The sequence below is a fragment of the Hypomesus nipponensis genome, chromosome 7 (assembly GCF_054491055.1).
Source record: "Hypomesus nipponensis isolate SF chromosome 7, ASM5449105v1, whole genome shotgun sequence".
NCBI classification, from domain to species: domain Eukaryota; kingdom Metazoa; phylum Chordata; class Actinopteri; order Osmeriformes; family Osmeridae; genus Hypomesus; species Hypomesus nipponensis.
Genome location: NC_140367.1, coordinates 3,137,501 through 3,155,000, shown reverse-complemented (window position 1 = coordinate 3,155,000; position 17,500 = coordinate 3,137,501). Strand labels below are relative to the sequence as shown.

The window sequence follows — 17,500 nt, the reverse complement described above, 5'->3', positions numbered from 1 at the left end:
ATCATGTGCAGTCATCCATTGAGTGACAGAGCTGAAAGCCACTCACGTGCCCAGGTAGTCCCAAACTACGCCCCCCATTGGCTGAGCTGCCGCAGAGGGCGGGGCCTGCTGAGGCTTCTGAGAGCGCCATAGGTGGGAGGGTGGAGGATGTCTGGTACGAGGGCAGCGGGTCACACACACACACACACGCACACACACGCACACACGCACACGCACACACGCACACGTACGCACACATCCACACCCATCCACACATTTGGTTCACACAAAATGAATGATGGATTTGACAGGAGGTGGATTGGAATGAGATTCCGATGGATCGGTTATTACACAGCAAACACAGAAGACATACACAGTTAGAACAGTACACCTCACAACACACCTAGAGACCCCCAATAACACACCTACACACCTCTGACTGTTTCCTCTGACACACACACACACACACACAGGCCCTCCCTCACCTCTCCAGCTCGTTGATCTTCTTGTCTTTGTCGTTCTTCTCGTTCTCCATCTCTCTCAGGATCTCCAAGAGACGGTCCACCTCCGCTTGTGCCCTCCCAGCATCCTCTCTGTGCCGACTCACTTCCTCCTCCAGACAGGAAATGCGCTCGGCTAGCTCCCTGTTGGCCTTGGCCTCCACTGTTGCATTCTGGGCCTGTGGAGGACATGAGGTAGACCAGGTACTGTAAGTATGGCCATTCCCCTCCAGTGCAGTTAGTATAGATGTAGTAGACATACTATATACACACACACATATATATATATATATACATATACATATATGTAAACTGACATTTTGTAATATGTGTCATTATGCAGTTCCAGGGATGCATGCCAGAACGATGCAGACATGAAAGCTAAATAAACCACACAGAAATGCGCACACACACACACACACACACGTGCACACCCACACGTACACACACACACACGCCCTTAGCGTCCCCTAGTCCTCATGAATCTCTGCATTAACTGCACAGCCATTAGTCTTTATGAGCGCGGGCTGGTCATCCGCTGCTGCTCCCAGACCAGCTTTAACTCTGCCTCTGTGTTCCTTGGAAGCATCCCCAGCAGGGCTGGCTGACCTGGGCCCAGCCCCGGACCCCTCTCCCCCCTCCAGCCCCAGACCCCTCTCCCCCCTCCAGCCCGGGACCCCTCTCCCCCCTCCAGCCCCGGACCCCTCTCCCCTCTCCAGCCCCAGACCCCTCTCCCCTCTCCCCCCCAGCCCCACACAGGCTCCTGACCAAACACAACAGCTGTAAATCTACAGCAGGGGAGGGGGTGAACTTCAGGACAAGCACACACACACACACACGAGCACCTGTTCTGACTAAGGCTTGAATGAATCTCTGGGAGAGACCAGGCTGCTGGGCTGGTCTCCAGAGCCCTGGTCTGATGTTTTGGCATTAGTTTCCTCCAGACTGGTCTGGGCTGGACACCACCACAACTACACCACCACCTCCAGCACAATGGCAACCATCACAATGGTGTGTGTTCCACAGAACACAGTTGGGATAAGGTCAGAGATGTGTGTGTTCCACAGAACACAGTTGGGATGAGGTAGGACTGTGAGGGGCGTGACCCAGCAGGACAGACGGAGAGAGAGAGTCACAACCCGAGCAGGGAGAGAGGAAATGACTCTCAGAACTGTCGTTATTAGCTCAGCGTTCAGAGCGGCCGTGTGTGTGTGTTTCCCAGCAATGTAGCATGTTTCTCTTGGGCTGAGACTGTGTGTGTGTGTGTGTGTTGATCTTGGGTCAAATGTGAGTGTTAAGACTCTAGAGGTGGCCATGTTTTACGGTTACCCAACACTACATGGGAAACATTATATGTGTTTATGTGATGGACTGTGTGTGTGTCCCTGGGTTAGGGTGTGTGTGTGTGGGTGTGTGTGTGTGACAGGACAGTGGCTCCCATTCTCTGGTGAGACGAGGGGGTGGAGTCATCTCTCTCTCTTACACACACACACACACACACTTATGCACACACAGACACGCAAACACCCACACACGCAAACACGCAACGTCTCTTCAGTCATGAGAAGTGGAAGAGTCATATAAAACAAACACTGTTTACACTGAGAGAAACACCAGAACCCTACTGACACCTACACACACACACACACAGCCATACACAAATACACACAGCCATACACAAATACACACACACACTGTCCGGGTGTGGTGACGCTGTCTTATCCAATCTGTAAAAACGTCTGTCAGGTTGTCAGTAGCTCTTCACACACACGTTGGGTTTATAGGAAACTCTGGGAGGAGAGGACCAGACAGAGAGGGATGAGGACAGAGAGAGAAAGGGAGGAGGGAAGGAGGCTGCAGGAAAAGAGATGTGTGGATTTTCCACCCTGACACAGACCAGGATGTGTGTGACAGAGAGAGAGAGAGAGAGAGAGAGAGAGAGAGAGAGAGAGAGAGAGAGAGAGAGAGAGAGAGAGAGAGAGAGAGAGAGAGAGAGAGAGAGAGAGAGAGAGAGAGAGAGAGAGAGAGAGAGAGAGAGAGAGAGAGAGAGAGAGAGAGAGAGAGAGAGAGAGAGAGAGAGAGAGAGAGAGAGAAGAGAGAGAGAGAGAGAGAGAGAGAGATGGTAAGGGGTGTCATTTCAGGCCAGTCAGTACCTACATTAAGGCTACACAGCTGTGGTGCAGGGAGAGAACACACTGAGAGACACCATGTTCACGTGCGCCTAGAGAGGAGCACCAGGAGAGACCATGCACACAAGCATGCAGGAGAGGGTTCTCAGTTCCACAGAGCAGAGGAAAAGGCTGTTCACACCACGATGCACTTACAGGAGAGGGGGGGTGCTCACACATGACTTCTAAGTGCTTCAGGAGAGAGGGGAGAAAGAGACACACAGAGACAGAGAGACACACAGGACGAGGGGTCAAACAAAATGAAAGGATACAAAATTATTATGGTGTAAAATTGTTTTATAAAGGTAAAACAAGGGATGAAAGAGTGAGGGGTTAAGAATGGAGGGATGGAGGGATGAAAGGTAGAGGTAGGAGGATGGAGGGATGGAGGATGGAGGGCTGGAGGATGGAGGGATGGAGGATGGAGGGATGAAAGGTAGAGGATGGAGGGATGGAGGGATGGAGGATGGAGGGATGGAGGAATGAAAGGTAGAGGATGGAGGGATGGAGGGATGGAGGGATGGAGGGATGGAGGGATGGAGGGATGGAGGATGGAGGAATGAAAGCTAGAGGATGGAGGGATGGAGGATGGAGGGATGAAAGGTAGAGGATGGAGGGATGGAGGATGGAGGGATGGAGGAATGAAAGGTGGAGGGATGGCGGATGAAAGGTGGAGGGTGGAGGGAGGAAGATGGGGGGTGGAGGGATGGGTTAAGCAGATAGATAGACAGAAAGGGACAACACAGAGAACAGGTAGTGACATATAAAGGACACACACACACACACACAGAGTGACTGACAGTCTGGGAGTCATTAGTCTGGCAGGGAGAGTATGGGAGCTGTCACTGGCTGTCTGGAACAGTCCTGTTCCCTCTGCAGAGTATGGGAGTCGACACACCCACACCCTGACCCTGGTACAGCAGGACAGCTGCAGGTCTGTAGGGGATGGCTGGCCGCTCTAAGAACTGACCTGGGTCCACACCCCAGACCACACACACCGCTGGTGACTGGCGCTATGCTGGCAGTGCACAATCAGAACAGGTACGGTGCGCTTGATTTGGGTGGAGTCAGAGGCGCGCTTGTTTCGAGTGCCGGCTCAGCTCACCCTCTTGAGCTGGTTCTCCAGCTTGTTGCACTCCTCTTTCTTCTGCTCCAGAGCGATCTCCATCGACTTCAGCTTGGAGTCCTTCTTCAGCCCTGAGGAGGCCAAGGACGATGCATGCTCCTTCAGGTCCAACAGTGAGGTCTGGGAGGGAAGGGTGGGGGGGGGGGGGGGGGCGAGGGGGGAGGCAGAAAGAGCCGTTTAAAGGACAGAAATAATCGTTAGTTCAGAGTGAGTCAAGCATAGAGGTAAAACGCTAAACGTTAACATTCCTGCACTGTGGCAAAGCAAACATCAGCTCTTTTCTTTTTCTCTCTTCCTTTCTCTCTCCCCCCTCTGATTCTCTCCCATCCTCCCCCTCTCTCTCTTTCTCTCTCTATTTGTCTCTGTCCCCCTCTCTATCTCTCCCTTCCTCCCCCCCTCTCTTTCTCTCTCCCTCCCTCGGTCTCTCTCTCTGTCTCTCTCTCTGTCTCTCTCTCTGTCTCTCTCTCTGTCTCTCTCTCTGTCTCTCTCTCTGTCTCTCTCTCTGTCTCTCTCTCTCTGTCTCTCTCTCTCTGTCTCTCTCTCTCTGTCTCTCTCTCTCTGTCTCTCTCTCTGTCTCTCTCTCTGTCTCTCTCTCTGTCTCTCTCTCTGTCTCTCTGTCTCTCTCTCTGTCTCTCTGTCTCTCTGTCTCTCTCTGTCTCTCTGTCTCTCTCTCTCTCTGTCTCTCTCTCTCTCTGTCTCTCTCTCTCTCTGTCTCTCTCTCTCTCTGTCTCTCTCTCTCTGTCTCTCTCTCTCTCTGTCTCTTTCTCTTTCTCTTTCTCTTTCTCTTTCTCTTTCTCTTTCTCTTTCTCTTTCTCTGTCTCTGTCTCTGTCTCTGTCTCTGTCTCTGTCTCTGTCTCTCTCTCTCTCCCCAGAGTTCAGATCCCTGGTCCAAATCCACAGCACTCCATCCGTGAAGCAGTTCTATTTTTCAGCAGTTTTCCATTTTAAGAAAGAAAGAAAAAAAAGGGAGGGAGGGAGAGAGACCCTCAATTTCACACTTGACTGGTGTTCGCGGGCCCAGTCTGGATATCGGTGTAGCTTTGCAGCCTGTGCCTGAGTCCCATGTCCTGCTAAGTTTAACAATGTAACTATGTACATGTACAACTGTGTCTGATTGGCTGGAGCCGGGGGTGGGGGGGTGGGGGGGGAGAGAGGCAGGGAGAGGTATGGGTAGGGTGGTACAGGGGGGAGGAGGTTTGGAGGGAGACAGGCGTGATGGGCGTGGAGGGGAGGAATGCCCTATTACAGACCAGGAAGAAGCTGACATCCCAACCGTCCAATAGCAGGGCTCAGATTAAGGTCAGAGAGCGGGCAGAGTAAGGTCAGCATGAGGTCAATTAGGGCCAGTATGGTCACATTATGAACCTGACCTTACCTCAACCTCACTTATTATGGTTATACAACCCGAGGTGGGGGTGTTGCCATGCTAGGGTCAGTCTGTGAATGTGGTGGTGGTGATGCGGTGGTGATGCTGTGGTGATGCGGCGGTGATGCTGTGGTGATGTGGTGGTGATGTGGTGGTGATGTGGTGGTGATGCGGTGGTGATGTGGTGGTGATGCGGTGGTGATGCTGTGGTGATGCGGCGGTGATGCTGTGGTGATGCTGTGGTGATGCTGTGGTGATGTGGTGGTGATGTGGTGGTGATGCGGTGGTGATGCGGTGGTGATGCGGTGGTGATGCGGTGGTGATGCGGCGGTGATGCTGCGGTGATGCTGCGGTGATGCTGCGGTGATGCTGTGGTGATGTGGTGGTGATGTGGTGGTGATGTGGTGGTGATGTGGTGGTGATGTGGTGGTGATGTGGTGGTGATGCGGTGGACCTTGCGGCCCTGATGCGGTCTCCCAGTGCGGGCGTCTCACCTCGCGGTCTGCCATGTCTGCCTGCAGCTGGGCCAGCTTCTCTCTCAGCTCCTTCAGATCCTTCCTGCTGCCATCCTGCTCCTCCATCTTCTCCCTTTCATCCCTGTCTCTCTGCTCCTTCACACGCTCGATGATGCGCTCCTGTCACACACACAGTGAAGTTATCTGTGTGTGTGTATGTGTACCTTCTCTGCCAGGGCCTCCTCCAGGGTGGTGAGGGCTGTGTGTGTGTGTCTGTGTGTGTGTGTACCTTCTCTGCCAGGGCCTCCTCCAGGGTGGTGAGGGCTGTGTCAGTGTTGGACGTGTCGGTCTGGAGGGACTTGACCCGGTCCTTCAGGCTGCTCATCTGCTTCTCCTTGTCCCTCAACTGATCCTGGAGGTTCTCAATCTGTGGAGAGGGACGAGACACAAGGGAGACAGAGAGAGAGAGAGAGAGAGAGGGGGGGGGGGGGGAGAGAGGGGGGGGGGGGAGAGAGGGGGGGGAGAGAGAGAGAGAGAGAGAGAGAGAGAGAGAGAGAGAGAGAGGGGGGGGGGGAGAGAGAGAGGGGGGGGGGAGAGAGAGAGAGAGGGGGGAGAGAGAGAGAGGGGGAGAGAGAGAGAGGGGGAGAGAGAGAGAGAGAGAGAGAGAGAGAGAGAGAGAGAGAGAGAGACAGAGAGAGACAGAGAGAGACAGAGACTTTCAGCAACCTTTTTAAAATACAGATAAAATACAAAGCTCCACACACACACACACACACACACACAGGGCCGACAGAAAGCACACACGGTTGCTTGGACACGGCAGGGAGACAAAAGAGGCAGGTTACTGTGACTCAGCAGTCCAGGCTCACTGGGACAAACAAACACAGCATGTTCTCCATCTGTCTGATCCAGCACAGTGACGCACAACACACACACACTGTCACACACAGTCAGTTACACACACATCATCACACACACACTCAGACTCTCACACAAACACAAAGAACAAGCACATCCCTTGTAGCCTGTGTTGTAAGTCAGAACAGTGACAGTGTTCCATGTGTTCAAAGTGGACAGAGAACAGACATGATGTTCTGATAAAGAACAGACACATGATGTTCTGATACAGAACAGACACATGATGGGCCGTTGCAACCCAGAACGCTACAATCACGGAGGCAGATCGTGAGTGTGCTCCTATGTTCTAGACCTGCAGAAAGAACAGTTCTAGATCTAAGTAATACATGAACTACCCCATCTCTCTCATCCAGACAGGAAGGTCATTCCAGGTAAAGAAGTCCCTTAACCTCCTGTTGGTGAATAAACAAACCTACAAAAATACACACACACACACACACACACACAGCTCAGCTGTCTTTGGTGACATTACTAAAGGTGGAGGCGTGTGTGTTTATGTGTGTGTGTGTGTGTGTGTTTGTATTTTAGTAGGTCTATCTCCCATTTCCCATCAAATTAAACACATATTAGATTAATCACGAGAATGTTTTCATCTACTGCTCTCAAGTAGACTGACATCAACACATCCCACCAACCTTCATCTGAGTGAGTGTGTGTGCATGTTCCTGTGTGTGTGTGTGTGTGTGTGTACGCGCATGCGTTTTCCAGTATATGCATATGCTTTATGTGTGTGTGTTTCTATAGCAATGAGCTGTCCAAGTCCAACTACCAGATCTCTCTCTCTCACACACACACACACACACGTCTTTTCCTCCATGTCTTGGTGCCAGACCAGACCAGAGTGGAGGGGGAAGGTTTCCTCTCTCCATTTAGAACCAGATATTCATTTTCTCTGCGACCCCAAAAAGGAGCAACAATAACAAACCGGACCAGTCAGATTTCCTGGCCAGATAAAGATTGTGTCAACTTATGAATTTCATTAAAAAGGATGGATGTTTTGGCACAAAGGCTCCATTAGAAATCCAAACTGCAGGATAAGTGAGAGGAGGAGGCTCTCTCCCAGGATCAGCTCCACACGTCTTCCAAAGTCATAAAACTAGAGAGAATGGTTTGTTGTTTCAAATCAGCTCAGACATGTTGAGACAGATGTCTCTCCTCCACACAGCCAACCATTTACTGTACAATACGCTTGATAAAAGGGAGGCACTGTTAAGTTAATGGCTCTCTCTGTGTGTGTGTGTGTGTTGTGGTTTAATATGAGGTTGTTAACAGGGGGCTGGTGTTAAAGGACCACTGTGTGTAGGATGACAGGAGAGAGGAATGGCAGATGAATGCAGTCAATGTGGTCAAGTCAGACCCCTGGAAGAGGTGAAGGAGAGGAGGATGAGGAGAGGAGGATGAGGAGAGGAGAGTAAGAAGAAGAAGAGAGCTGGAGAGGAAGCAAGAGAAAGGCAGAGGGGGAGGAAAGTGGGAGAGGAGGAGAGGAGGGAGGGAGTGGGCGAGGGGAGGAGAGGGGGAGAGGAGGAGAGGAGGGGGGGAGTGGGCGAGGGGGAGAGAGGGGGAGAGGAGGAGAGGAGGGGGGGAGTGGGCGAGGGGGAGAGAAGAATAGGGGGAGTGGAAGGAGGAGAGGAGGAGGGGAGTGGGAGAGGAGGAGAGAGGGAGTAGGGGAGAGTCATGCTTTGATTGGAAACAGGCATGTGACCTCTGACCTCTAGGTAGGTGGAGAGTGACCACAGAGCTCTGACATACAGTACCAGCACAATATAGTACAGTATTGTCTATGTGTGTGTGTGCGTGTGTAACCTGCTGAATCGTTTGCGGTGCCTCATTAATCAAGCGTCACCTGACAGTTTGACTGACAGTTCCTCCTGTATGTCAGAGCACTGCCCTCGGCTCTTGACGCACACACAACCCCCCCCCCCCACACACACACACACACACACACACCACACACACACACAACCCCCCCACACACACACACACACAACCCCCCCCCCCCCACACACACACACACACACACACACACCAGAACACACACACCCCCACACACACACACCACACACACACACACAAACCCCCCCCCCCCACACACACCACACACACACACAACCCCCCCCACACACACACACCACACACACACAAACAAGCTAATAAATGCAAAACAACCACAGTTATGTTAATAGTATATCAAAATAGTGTAAAGACCCAAATAAAACCTGTCTGAAGAGATTCTCTCTCCCTCTTCCTCTCTCTCTCCCATCCTCAGATGTGTGTGTCTTAGTCCTAACGTGACACCCAGAGAGAGGCTTTCTCTGATCCTGGCTGTGGTTCTTTAGACAGATCGGGTGTTGAGTAATACTGGCTGATTATGCAAACACACACACACATACACAAACACACACACTCACAAGTACAGAGAAACACTCAGACAAGAGAGACAGACAGTCAGCCTGATACACACACACACACACACACACATTTCACAGACGCTGCATATTTGACTACCAGAATCCGTGTGTGTAAGAGTTAAGCTCTCTGTTGGGTTATGCTAATGAGCGGGAGTTGGTGGGCATGTGAATGGGTTAGGGCTGACAGGTAGGTGGCACAGTGCCAGGGTTTGTGTTTGGAAGGAGACGGGGGGCAGGGTTTGAGAAAGTCAGCCTGTCATATGGCTGTCTGTCTATCTGTCTCCTTGTCTGTCTGTCTCCATGTCTGTCTGTCTGTCTGTCTGTCTGTCTGTCTGTCTGTCTCCCAGTCTGTCTGTCTCCCAGTCTGTCTGTCTCCCAGTCTGTCTGTCTCCCAGTCTGTCTGTCTCCCAGTCTGTCTGTCTCCCAGTCTGTCTGTCTCCCTGTCTGTCTTTCTCCCTGTCTGTCTTTCTCCCTGTCTGTCTGTCTGTCTGTCTGTCTTGTCTGTATCAGACAGGACTCCTCCCTGTTTGAAGATGAGAGGTTATCATTAATTTAACAAGGAATCCTCATTAGTATTCATCCTCTTTACAATACGCTCTGCCTCTTTTCATCTCTATCTTTATTCCCCCTCTCTCTCTCCCCCTCTCTCTCTCTCTCCCCCCCCCCTCTCTTATTCCATCAGTGTTTTAGCTGTGGAGCTGGGAGGATTAGTACCCAGCTCAAACCAGGAAGTCTCAGCCTCCCTGGGTTCATCTGCCACAGTCTGTAAGCTCAAACCCTCTGTGTGTGTGTGTGTGTGTCTGCCTTTGTTAAGTGTATGCCATCAGACAACGGTCCAGAGTTTACATGTTGAAGAGAGAAGTGTATCTTGTCATGTCTACCCCCCTGTCCCCATGTCCACCAACATCTTCATCCTCCCATCCTGACCGCCAGAGGAGGGGTGTTTGGTTTGGCCCTCCTGTCAGTCACCGTATCAAGACTGCAGACTCATTAATGCTCTCTCTCCCAATCCCTCTCACTCTCTCTCTCTCCCAACCCTCCTTCTCCCCCTCCTTCTTTCTCTTTCTCCATCCTCCCTCTTTCACTCCCTCCTATAGCAGGCAAACAGCCCAGAGCAGAGAGATCAGGGCAGATACTGGACAGACAATTCAAAGGAGAATAAGGAAGAGAGAGAAAGAGAGAGAGCGAGATAATGTGTGTGTGTGTGTGTCCGTGGGGGAACAGAAGCTAAGTGCTGCTTTTGCACACAAGCAGAGCGCTCTGTGGAGATCTAAAGAAACTGCATTCACTCAGCCTCCAGTGACATGGCAGCTTTGAAAAGCTTACTGTTTATGCGTGTGTGCATCTACGTGTGTGTGTGTGTGTGTGTGTGTGTGTGTGTGTGTGCATGTACGTGTGTGTGTGTGTTTGTGTGTGTGTCTGTCTGGGTGTGTGCATATGTGTGTGTAAAGATGAGTCCCTGGTATCTTCATTAGAGGGGGGCAGCAGGCAAGTGCTTCAAGCCCCAGGAGGAGGGCTCTTCTCTGGGTAGGTCTGTCCAGCGTGTCCCTGCTGGAGCCTGGGGGGGTCCGGGAGGGAGTCTGGCTCAGACTGATGACTGGGCTGGGGGGCGGGGCCTGTCATTTCACCAGAGCCACTACACACACACACATGCCTCGAGGCCAGCTAGTTCTGATGCGCATGTGTGTTGTGTTTGTGTGTGAGTAAGTGTGAATGTGTGTGTGCATATATTAGTGTGTATATGAAAGTTATTTGTGTGTGTATGGATGTGTTTTTGTGTGTGTGTGTGTACAGTTCTGGTTACTGCTGGGGCAGCTAGTGATCTTTCCCCTTGGAGAAGAGCCTGTCAGAAAGATGGATTGTCTGGGCCGGCGCTGGGACTGACCCCAGGCCTCAAGTCCTCCATCTTCTCCTCCCCCTCTCTCTCCTCTTCCCCACTCTTCCCTGCATTCTCTTTCCCCCTGGGCCGGTAAGTCTGTCTTTCAGTCTCTCTCTCTCTGCCTGCGTCTGTCTCTATCTCACTCTGTGTGTCTGCCTCTCGCTGTGTCTAACTGTCTTTCTGCTAAACCCACATAATCCAGATTGTGGTCTCAGAGCGCCATCTAGTGGCATTGGAGAGAACTGTAACACCCCCCCCCCCCCCCCCCAATTGTCAACAGATCATTTCTTATGCTGTTTATAATGATGTCTACAATGTTTTACTGCTTTTAGATTATCATTGTTGAGCGATTTCTTGAATTGTTTTTTCTTTTGTTGGACCCCAGGAAGATTGTATCGTCCCACTTTGGTGACAGGTAATAGGGATCCTTTCAACAATAAACAATAAACAGTAAACAGCAGCTGGGAGGAGACCCACCTTCTTCTGCAGCACGTTGACCTTGCGCTCCTTGACCTCCAGCATGTCCTTGAGGTCGTGGATCTCTCCAGACAGTGTGCCCTTCTCTTCAGACAGCTCCTGCAGCTGGCTGCTCTTCTTCCCCAGCTGAGACTCCTTCTCCTCCAGACGTAGACGGAGGGCGTCCACCTGCACACACATCACACACCACACACACACACACTGTACAGTACTGTACAGTCTGTAGGTATGTCTTCATACACTACATATACTCAGGGCTCTACATTAACGGTATCCCGTCGTCCCAGGGACAATGGAAAAGATGTCTGGGAGAGAGTTTAGATTTAGTCATTTAGCAGACGCTCTTATCCAGAGCGACTTACAGTAAGTACAGGGACATTCCCCCCGAGGCAAGTAGGGTGAAGTGCCTTGCCTAAGGACACAACGTCATTTTGGCATGGCAGGGAATTCATCCGGCAACCTTCTGATTACTAGCCCGACTCTCTCACCGCTCAGCCATCTGACTCCCGAGTTCAACACAGACTTTGGGAAGACTGTGGGACAACTGACCAGAACAGTGTCAAATGCGCACACCAGTGGTTCAACACGTTTGGGGCAGTGATGTCATCCCTTCACACTAATCTGGACACGTGTTTTCTGATTTGGAGCCATCACAGAGCCAGTACCACAGAGGTCACCATTTCTGACAGCCGTCAGCATGTGACCCTACTGTAACTGCTGAATAAAGGAGTCGAAACTTCTCAAGACTAACTATTGTTTGGGGTAGTTATGTCATCCCTTCACATTTTGAAAACGTTTGATCAAAATTCAACCTTTCGAAAAAAAAAAAGCCCTGCATACAGTCCTCTGTATGTACGTGCAAGGGTGTGTGTGTGGTGTGTGCGTGGTGTGTGTGTGTGCATGGTGTGTGTACCTCAGTCTGCAGGATGGCAGAGCGCTGCTCCTTGGCGGTGAGCGACTCCTTCAGCACGTCGATGTGCTGCTTGCTGTCAGAGAACTGGTTAGTGAGAGTCTCCAGCTTGGTCCTCAAGCCCAGCAGCTCTGCATCCTTCCTGGACAGATCCTGCTTCACCTGGTCAATCTGACACACACACACACACACACACACACACAGGCCATTAGTACGTGTGTTTGTGGTGTTTGTGTGTGTGAGTGCGTAAACTACTAACAGTGTCAGCAACAGAGAGCACTAGGATAGCAGAGTGTGCTACTCTGTAGAGTGTGCTAGCAGTGCGTACTACAGACAGACTGAGCATGCTGGTGAGTGTGTAGTGTGTCAGGCCAGGGAGCCAGATCGCTGTCAGGGCCGGCCTGTAAGGGAAGAGTCAGGTTAGAGCAGGAGAGCAACAGCAGAGCAGCTAGATCCTGAGTGTCTGTAAACCAGGAGGCAGGAACCAGGACCACACAGCTCCTGGTACAGCTAACATGCAGAGAGAGAGGGGTGAGTGAGGGGAGAGAGAGGGGAGAGACAGAGAGAGACAGAGAGGAGAGAGAGAGAGAGAGAGGAGAGAGAGAGACAGAGAGAGAGAGAGAGAGAGAGAGAGAGAGAGAGAGAGAGAGAACAGCAAGACTCTACTGTGGTTCTATTGAGATTCTACTGTAGCGGTAGACAATCACCTGGAAGAGGCAGAGAGTAAGGCGGGGTGGACAGACAGAGGGAGAGAGAGAAAATCAAGGCTTGGTAGAAATGTGAGACAGAGAGACTGAGACATAGAGAGAGAGAAAGAGAGACACACAGGGAGTAGGGAGGAGGGCCAGGGTGTCTATGTTGGTCTTCTTACTGCAGACACTTCCTGCTGCAGGTCAGCCAGTCGCTGCTCTAGCTCCTCCCCCTGGGTGTGGCTCTGAGATAACTCCTCCTTCAGCTGCTCTACCTGTCAGGAGAGGGGGCGTTACCACGACAACCACCAATCGGCAGCTGCTGAACACCACTCAACCTCACATCGGCATGCTTCCACATCGACATGCTGTGTGGGATGCCGATTGACCAATCAGAAACAGCCTTGCAGAATGGCAACGCCTGACCAATCAGTCGGCAACTTTTGAGATTAAGTTTAATCTCCAGGTGAATAAAGAAAGACATGATAGACATGACGTGATAGTAGAGGATTATTTGTTAGAGATGTAGACACAGAGAGACACACACACACACGTGCTGTTGTCTTGGATAGCTTGGAGACAGGTAGAAGAGATTGTGTTAAGTTGAACACATAAACAATACCCTATTAATAAATCTACATCAGAATCACATTAATAACCGATAGAACCCATGTGACAGAAGATCAAACCACATGCTTTTAATTGAATCCTGAGCAAAAATCTGCACTCATCAACAACTGTAGCACAGTACCTTCTCTATACAACTTTGTGTGTGTGTGTGTGTGTGTGTGTGTGTGTGTGTGTGTGAGGCTGCAGGAGTGTGTTTTACCTTGTTCTTCATGAACTTGGAGTGCGAGCGGTAGACCTCCATCTGTTTCATCTCCTCCTCCCTCTCCTCTGTGCTCAGAGCTCCGTTAGACTTCAACACCATCACCTCCTCCTCCAGGTCCCTCAGACCGCGCTCCATGGAGCTGATCTTAGAGTCCTGGCACACACACACACACACACACGGATGTGCATCACACACACACATACACAGAGAGGGACACAAGAAGGAAAACAGGGTTAGAGACACACAAACACACTTGAAATATCCAATCTCTTTCTCTCTCTCTCTCACCTTCATCTCGATGACGGTCTGCAGAGCCTTGGTCTTGGCGGTCTCTGGAGCGGCTTCGTAGCGTCTGTGCAGCTCCTGGGGAGGGTAGACGAGGCGGGGGTCAGGGCCGGACATACAGACCTCCTCCAGCTGCCCGCCCCTGGCCAGGCTAGCCCTCAGCAGCCTGGGGTCCACCCCTCCAGGCCACATCCTCAAAGAAAGACCTGTCTGCAAGCTAACGCTAACCCTGGGACGTCTGGGACGCCTCTGCAAAGCTGACAGCTGAAACGTTAGCGCTATTAGCCTGTAAAGTCTAAGCCGGTTAGTAGTCTGATATCTCAAAGTCAAACTAATCAGCTGTTACCATTTCTCTCTCTATCTGTGTGACTGACCTAGCTGGCAGAGGGTGGGAGAGAGAGGAGGAGAGTGAGAGGAGGAAAGGAGAGACATGAAGATCTCTTCTGCTGTAAGGCAGGAGTATGCATCGCTGCTTCTCTTTCACTAGACCCTAATGTACTTGGTGTTGTACAAAGACTAATGTTCCCTGTAGTGGACAGAATACACTCACACACGCAGCTAGAGGGCTGTTACTAATGGGTCTATAGGCTTGAGTGGGACAAAATCCTACGTACACACAGACACTTCTCTATAGGTGTGCTAGGCAGAACATGACAGCTGTATACGTGATGGTATTTGTCCTAACAGACAGCAGTATCTTATTGCGGCATCCCTGCATCACCCCTTTCTTTCTTCTCCTCTTTTAATGTTTTTCATCCCCTCTTCCTCTTTCAATCCATCTCTCCCCCTCCTCCTCCTTCTCTCTCTCCCCCTCCTCCTCCTCTCTCTCTCCCCCCCTCCTCCTCCTCCTCTCTCTCTCTCCCCCTCCTCCTCCTCCTCTCTCTCTCCCCCTCCTCCTCCTCCTCTCTCTCTCTCCCCCTCCTCCTCCTCTCTCTCCCCCTCCTCCTCCTCCTCCTCCTCCTCTCTCTCTCTCCCCCTCCTCCTCCTCCTCTCTCTCTCTCCCCCTCCTCCTCCTCTTTCTCCCTCCCTCCTCTGTCTCTCTCTCTCCCCCTCCTCCTCCTCTCTCTCCCTCCCTCCTCTCTCTCTCCCCCTCCTCCTCCTCCTCCTCTCTCTCTCTCCCCCTCCTCCTCCTCCTCTCTCTCTCCCCTCCTCCTCCTCCTCTCTCTCTCTCCCCCTCCTCCTCCTCTCTCTCCCCCTCCTCCTCCTCCTCCTCCTCCTCCTCCTCTCTCTCTCTCCCCCTCCTCCTCCTCCTCTCTCTCTCTCCCCCTCCTCCTCCTCTCTCTCTCCCCCTCCTCCTCCTCTCTCTCCCTCCCTCCTCTCTCTCTCTCCCACACTCTCTCTGTTTGGGTCAGTGGAGATGAGTCATTTGCTGCATAAGCTGAAGAAGAGGGGCATTGTGGGTATGTTGTCAGTGGTGGGGGCGGGCCTGGTATGGGTTGCCATCGGCAACTCAACTGCAGCTGTGTCACATATAGACGTGACCTTTAGGAATTGTTCTGGGGTCAGCTGTTGCTGTTGGGAATGGAGAAGGGTTTGTTTGCCCTTGAGCAAGTCTTTACATCCCTCCACCGCAACGCTGGCCCGCAGTTGACCATCATAGACAGGATTGGGACTGCAGAGAAATCTTCTGTTTTTAGGTTTTATATTGTGTTCTATAGATACATTTTTACCTTATTTTATGGCATTTGATGGCATTTTGCATCATTTGATCTTATTTGATTTTGTTTCTCAACAGCTGTCATAACAGCCCAGTGCCAGATAACAGCAAACAGTCTATGGTAGCAAACAGTCTATGGTAGCAAACAGCAGTCTATGATAGAGTGGTCTCTGTGTCTATGACCATGGACACCATCGGAGAACCATGCTGAGGGCTTAAAGCTATTGTAGGCTGATGCTGTAGTTCATGGTCTGGCCACTAGGTGTCAGTACAGGTCTATATACAAAGTAGGAGGGCTGGTCCTGACTCATAGCTGTCTGTGAGACTGCCTGACTGGAATACAGAGAGACCCGAGGTAGAAACACAGTGGAGGGAGGGAGGGAGGGAGGGAGGGAGGGAGGGAGGGAGGGAGGGAGGGAGGGAGGGAGGGAGGGAGGGAGGGAGGGAGGGAGGGAGGGAGGGAGGGAGGGAGGGAGGGAGGGAGGGAGGGAGGGAGGGAGGGAGGGAGGGAGGGAGGGAGGGAGGGAGGGAGGGAGGGAGGGAGGGAGGGAGGGAGGGAGGGAGGGAGGGAGGGAGGGAGGGAGGGAGGGAGGGAGGGAGGGAGGGAGGGAGGGAGGGAGGGAGGGAGGGAGGGATTCCCTGTCCGTTCTGCACAGGTCTCTGTCTGCATACTGATGATGTTGGCTGGGCCTTCCTCGTCTGGAGACTTCAACAGCTACCACAGGGGTGTGTGTGTGTGTGTGTGTGTGTGTGTGTGTGTGTGTGTGTGAGTGAGTGTGTGTGCGTGTATGCGTGCGTGCGTGAGAGTGTGTGAGAGTGTGAGTGTCTGTGGGCATGTGTGTCTGTCAAGACCTTGCCTGAACAGTAAATCAAATCAAGTTACAACATATCAGGGTGGAGTACTTGGCAGGGGTTCTCTAACCCAGCAGAGGAACTGTGAGCGTGGGAGAGGGGAGGAGCCGTCTGCCACCCTAACCTGCTCACACCGTACCTTCCTCAGTCACCCACCTCCCCCTCCTCTACCTCCTCCCCCTCCTCTACCTCCTCCCCCTCCTCTACCTCCTCCCCCTCCTCTACCTCCTCCCCCAACTCTTCCTACCAAACCTCTCCACCCCCATACCCCCTTCCCACCCCCCATCACCGATGGCATGGTCACGGTCATCTCAGCCTGATCTCTTGACCTTCCTTTCCTCCCTCCCTCACCCTCCCCCTCTCCACCCTCTCTCCTTCTCCACCCACTCCCTCCCTCCCTCCCTCCCTGTCGCCCTCCCTCTTTCCCTGTCCCCCTCCCTCCCTCCCTGTCCCCCTCCCTCCCTCCCTGTCCCCCTCCCTCCTCCCCCACCTCTCTCAAGGCAGCGGTCTCCTTGTCCTTCTGCTCCAGCAGAACCTCCAGGTGGTGCAGGGTCATCTCGGCGTCCGCCAGCCTCCTGGTCCTCTCATGGTCCTCCTCCGTGGCTTTGGCAGACAGGCCTGCATCCACACCACACACACCACACACACACACCACCACAGCTGAGACTGGAGCTCTGAGTTCAGATATCTATATAGATATACCAACTAGATATCTATACCTATGAATCTACATCATATCGATATACATCTATATATACAGTGCAAATTCATATACATACTGTACACGTGTAGTATATGTGTGTGTAGTGGAGGTGTGTGTGTGTGTGTGTCCAGCAGGGGCACCTTTGCTCTGCAGCATCTCCAGCAGCTTCTTGATGGACTCGTCCCGAGCCCCCAGGGTCTGCTTCTGGGTGTCGATCCTCAGCTCCATCTCCTCCAGGGTCTTCCTCAGCAGGAACAGCTCTTTGGCCTGACGCTCGTAGTCGCCGTGGAGACGCA

General features: G+C 52.2%; 1 protein-coding gene across 4 annotated transcripts in view; it reads right to left on the bottom strand.

The window, feature by feature from the left end:
* The window catches only part of erc1b (ELKS/RAB6-interacting/CAST family member 1b), a 92,199-nt gene that overhangs the window by 57,473 nt on the left and 17,226 nt on the right, over positions 1-17,500 (bottom strand). For 3 of the 4 annotated variants that reach the window (XM_084701648.1, XM_084701649.1, XM_084701650.1), the window contains exons 3-13: positions 17,345-17,500; positions 16,992-17,119; positions 13,996-14,070; positions 13,705-13,860; positions 13,058-13,150; positions 12,190-12,357; positions 11,277-11,444; positions 5,884-6,021; positions 5,634-5,774; positions 3,753-3,893; positions 465-658 (exon numbers count right to left, since the gene is read on the bottom strand). The exon at positions 17,345-17,500 is cut by the window's right edge and continues 145 nt beyond it. In XM_084701648.1, coding sequence (XP_084557774.1) covers positions 465-658; positions 3,753-3,893; positions 5,634-5,774; positions 5,884-6,021; positions 11,277-11,444; positions 12,190-12,357; positions 13,058-13,150; positions 13,705-13,860; positions 13,996-14,070; positions 16,992-17,119; positions 17,345-17,500 — 1,558 coding nt within the window. The remainder of the gene's footprint in view (positions 1-464; positions 659-3,752; positions 3,894-5,633; positions 5,775-5,883; positions 6,022-11,276; positions 11,445-12,189; positions 12,358-13,057; positions 13,151-13,704; positions 13,861-13,995; positions 14,071-16,991; positions 17,120-17,344) is intronic. The other variant, XM_084701651.1, reaches the window with a different exon arrangement.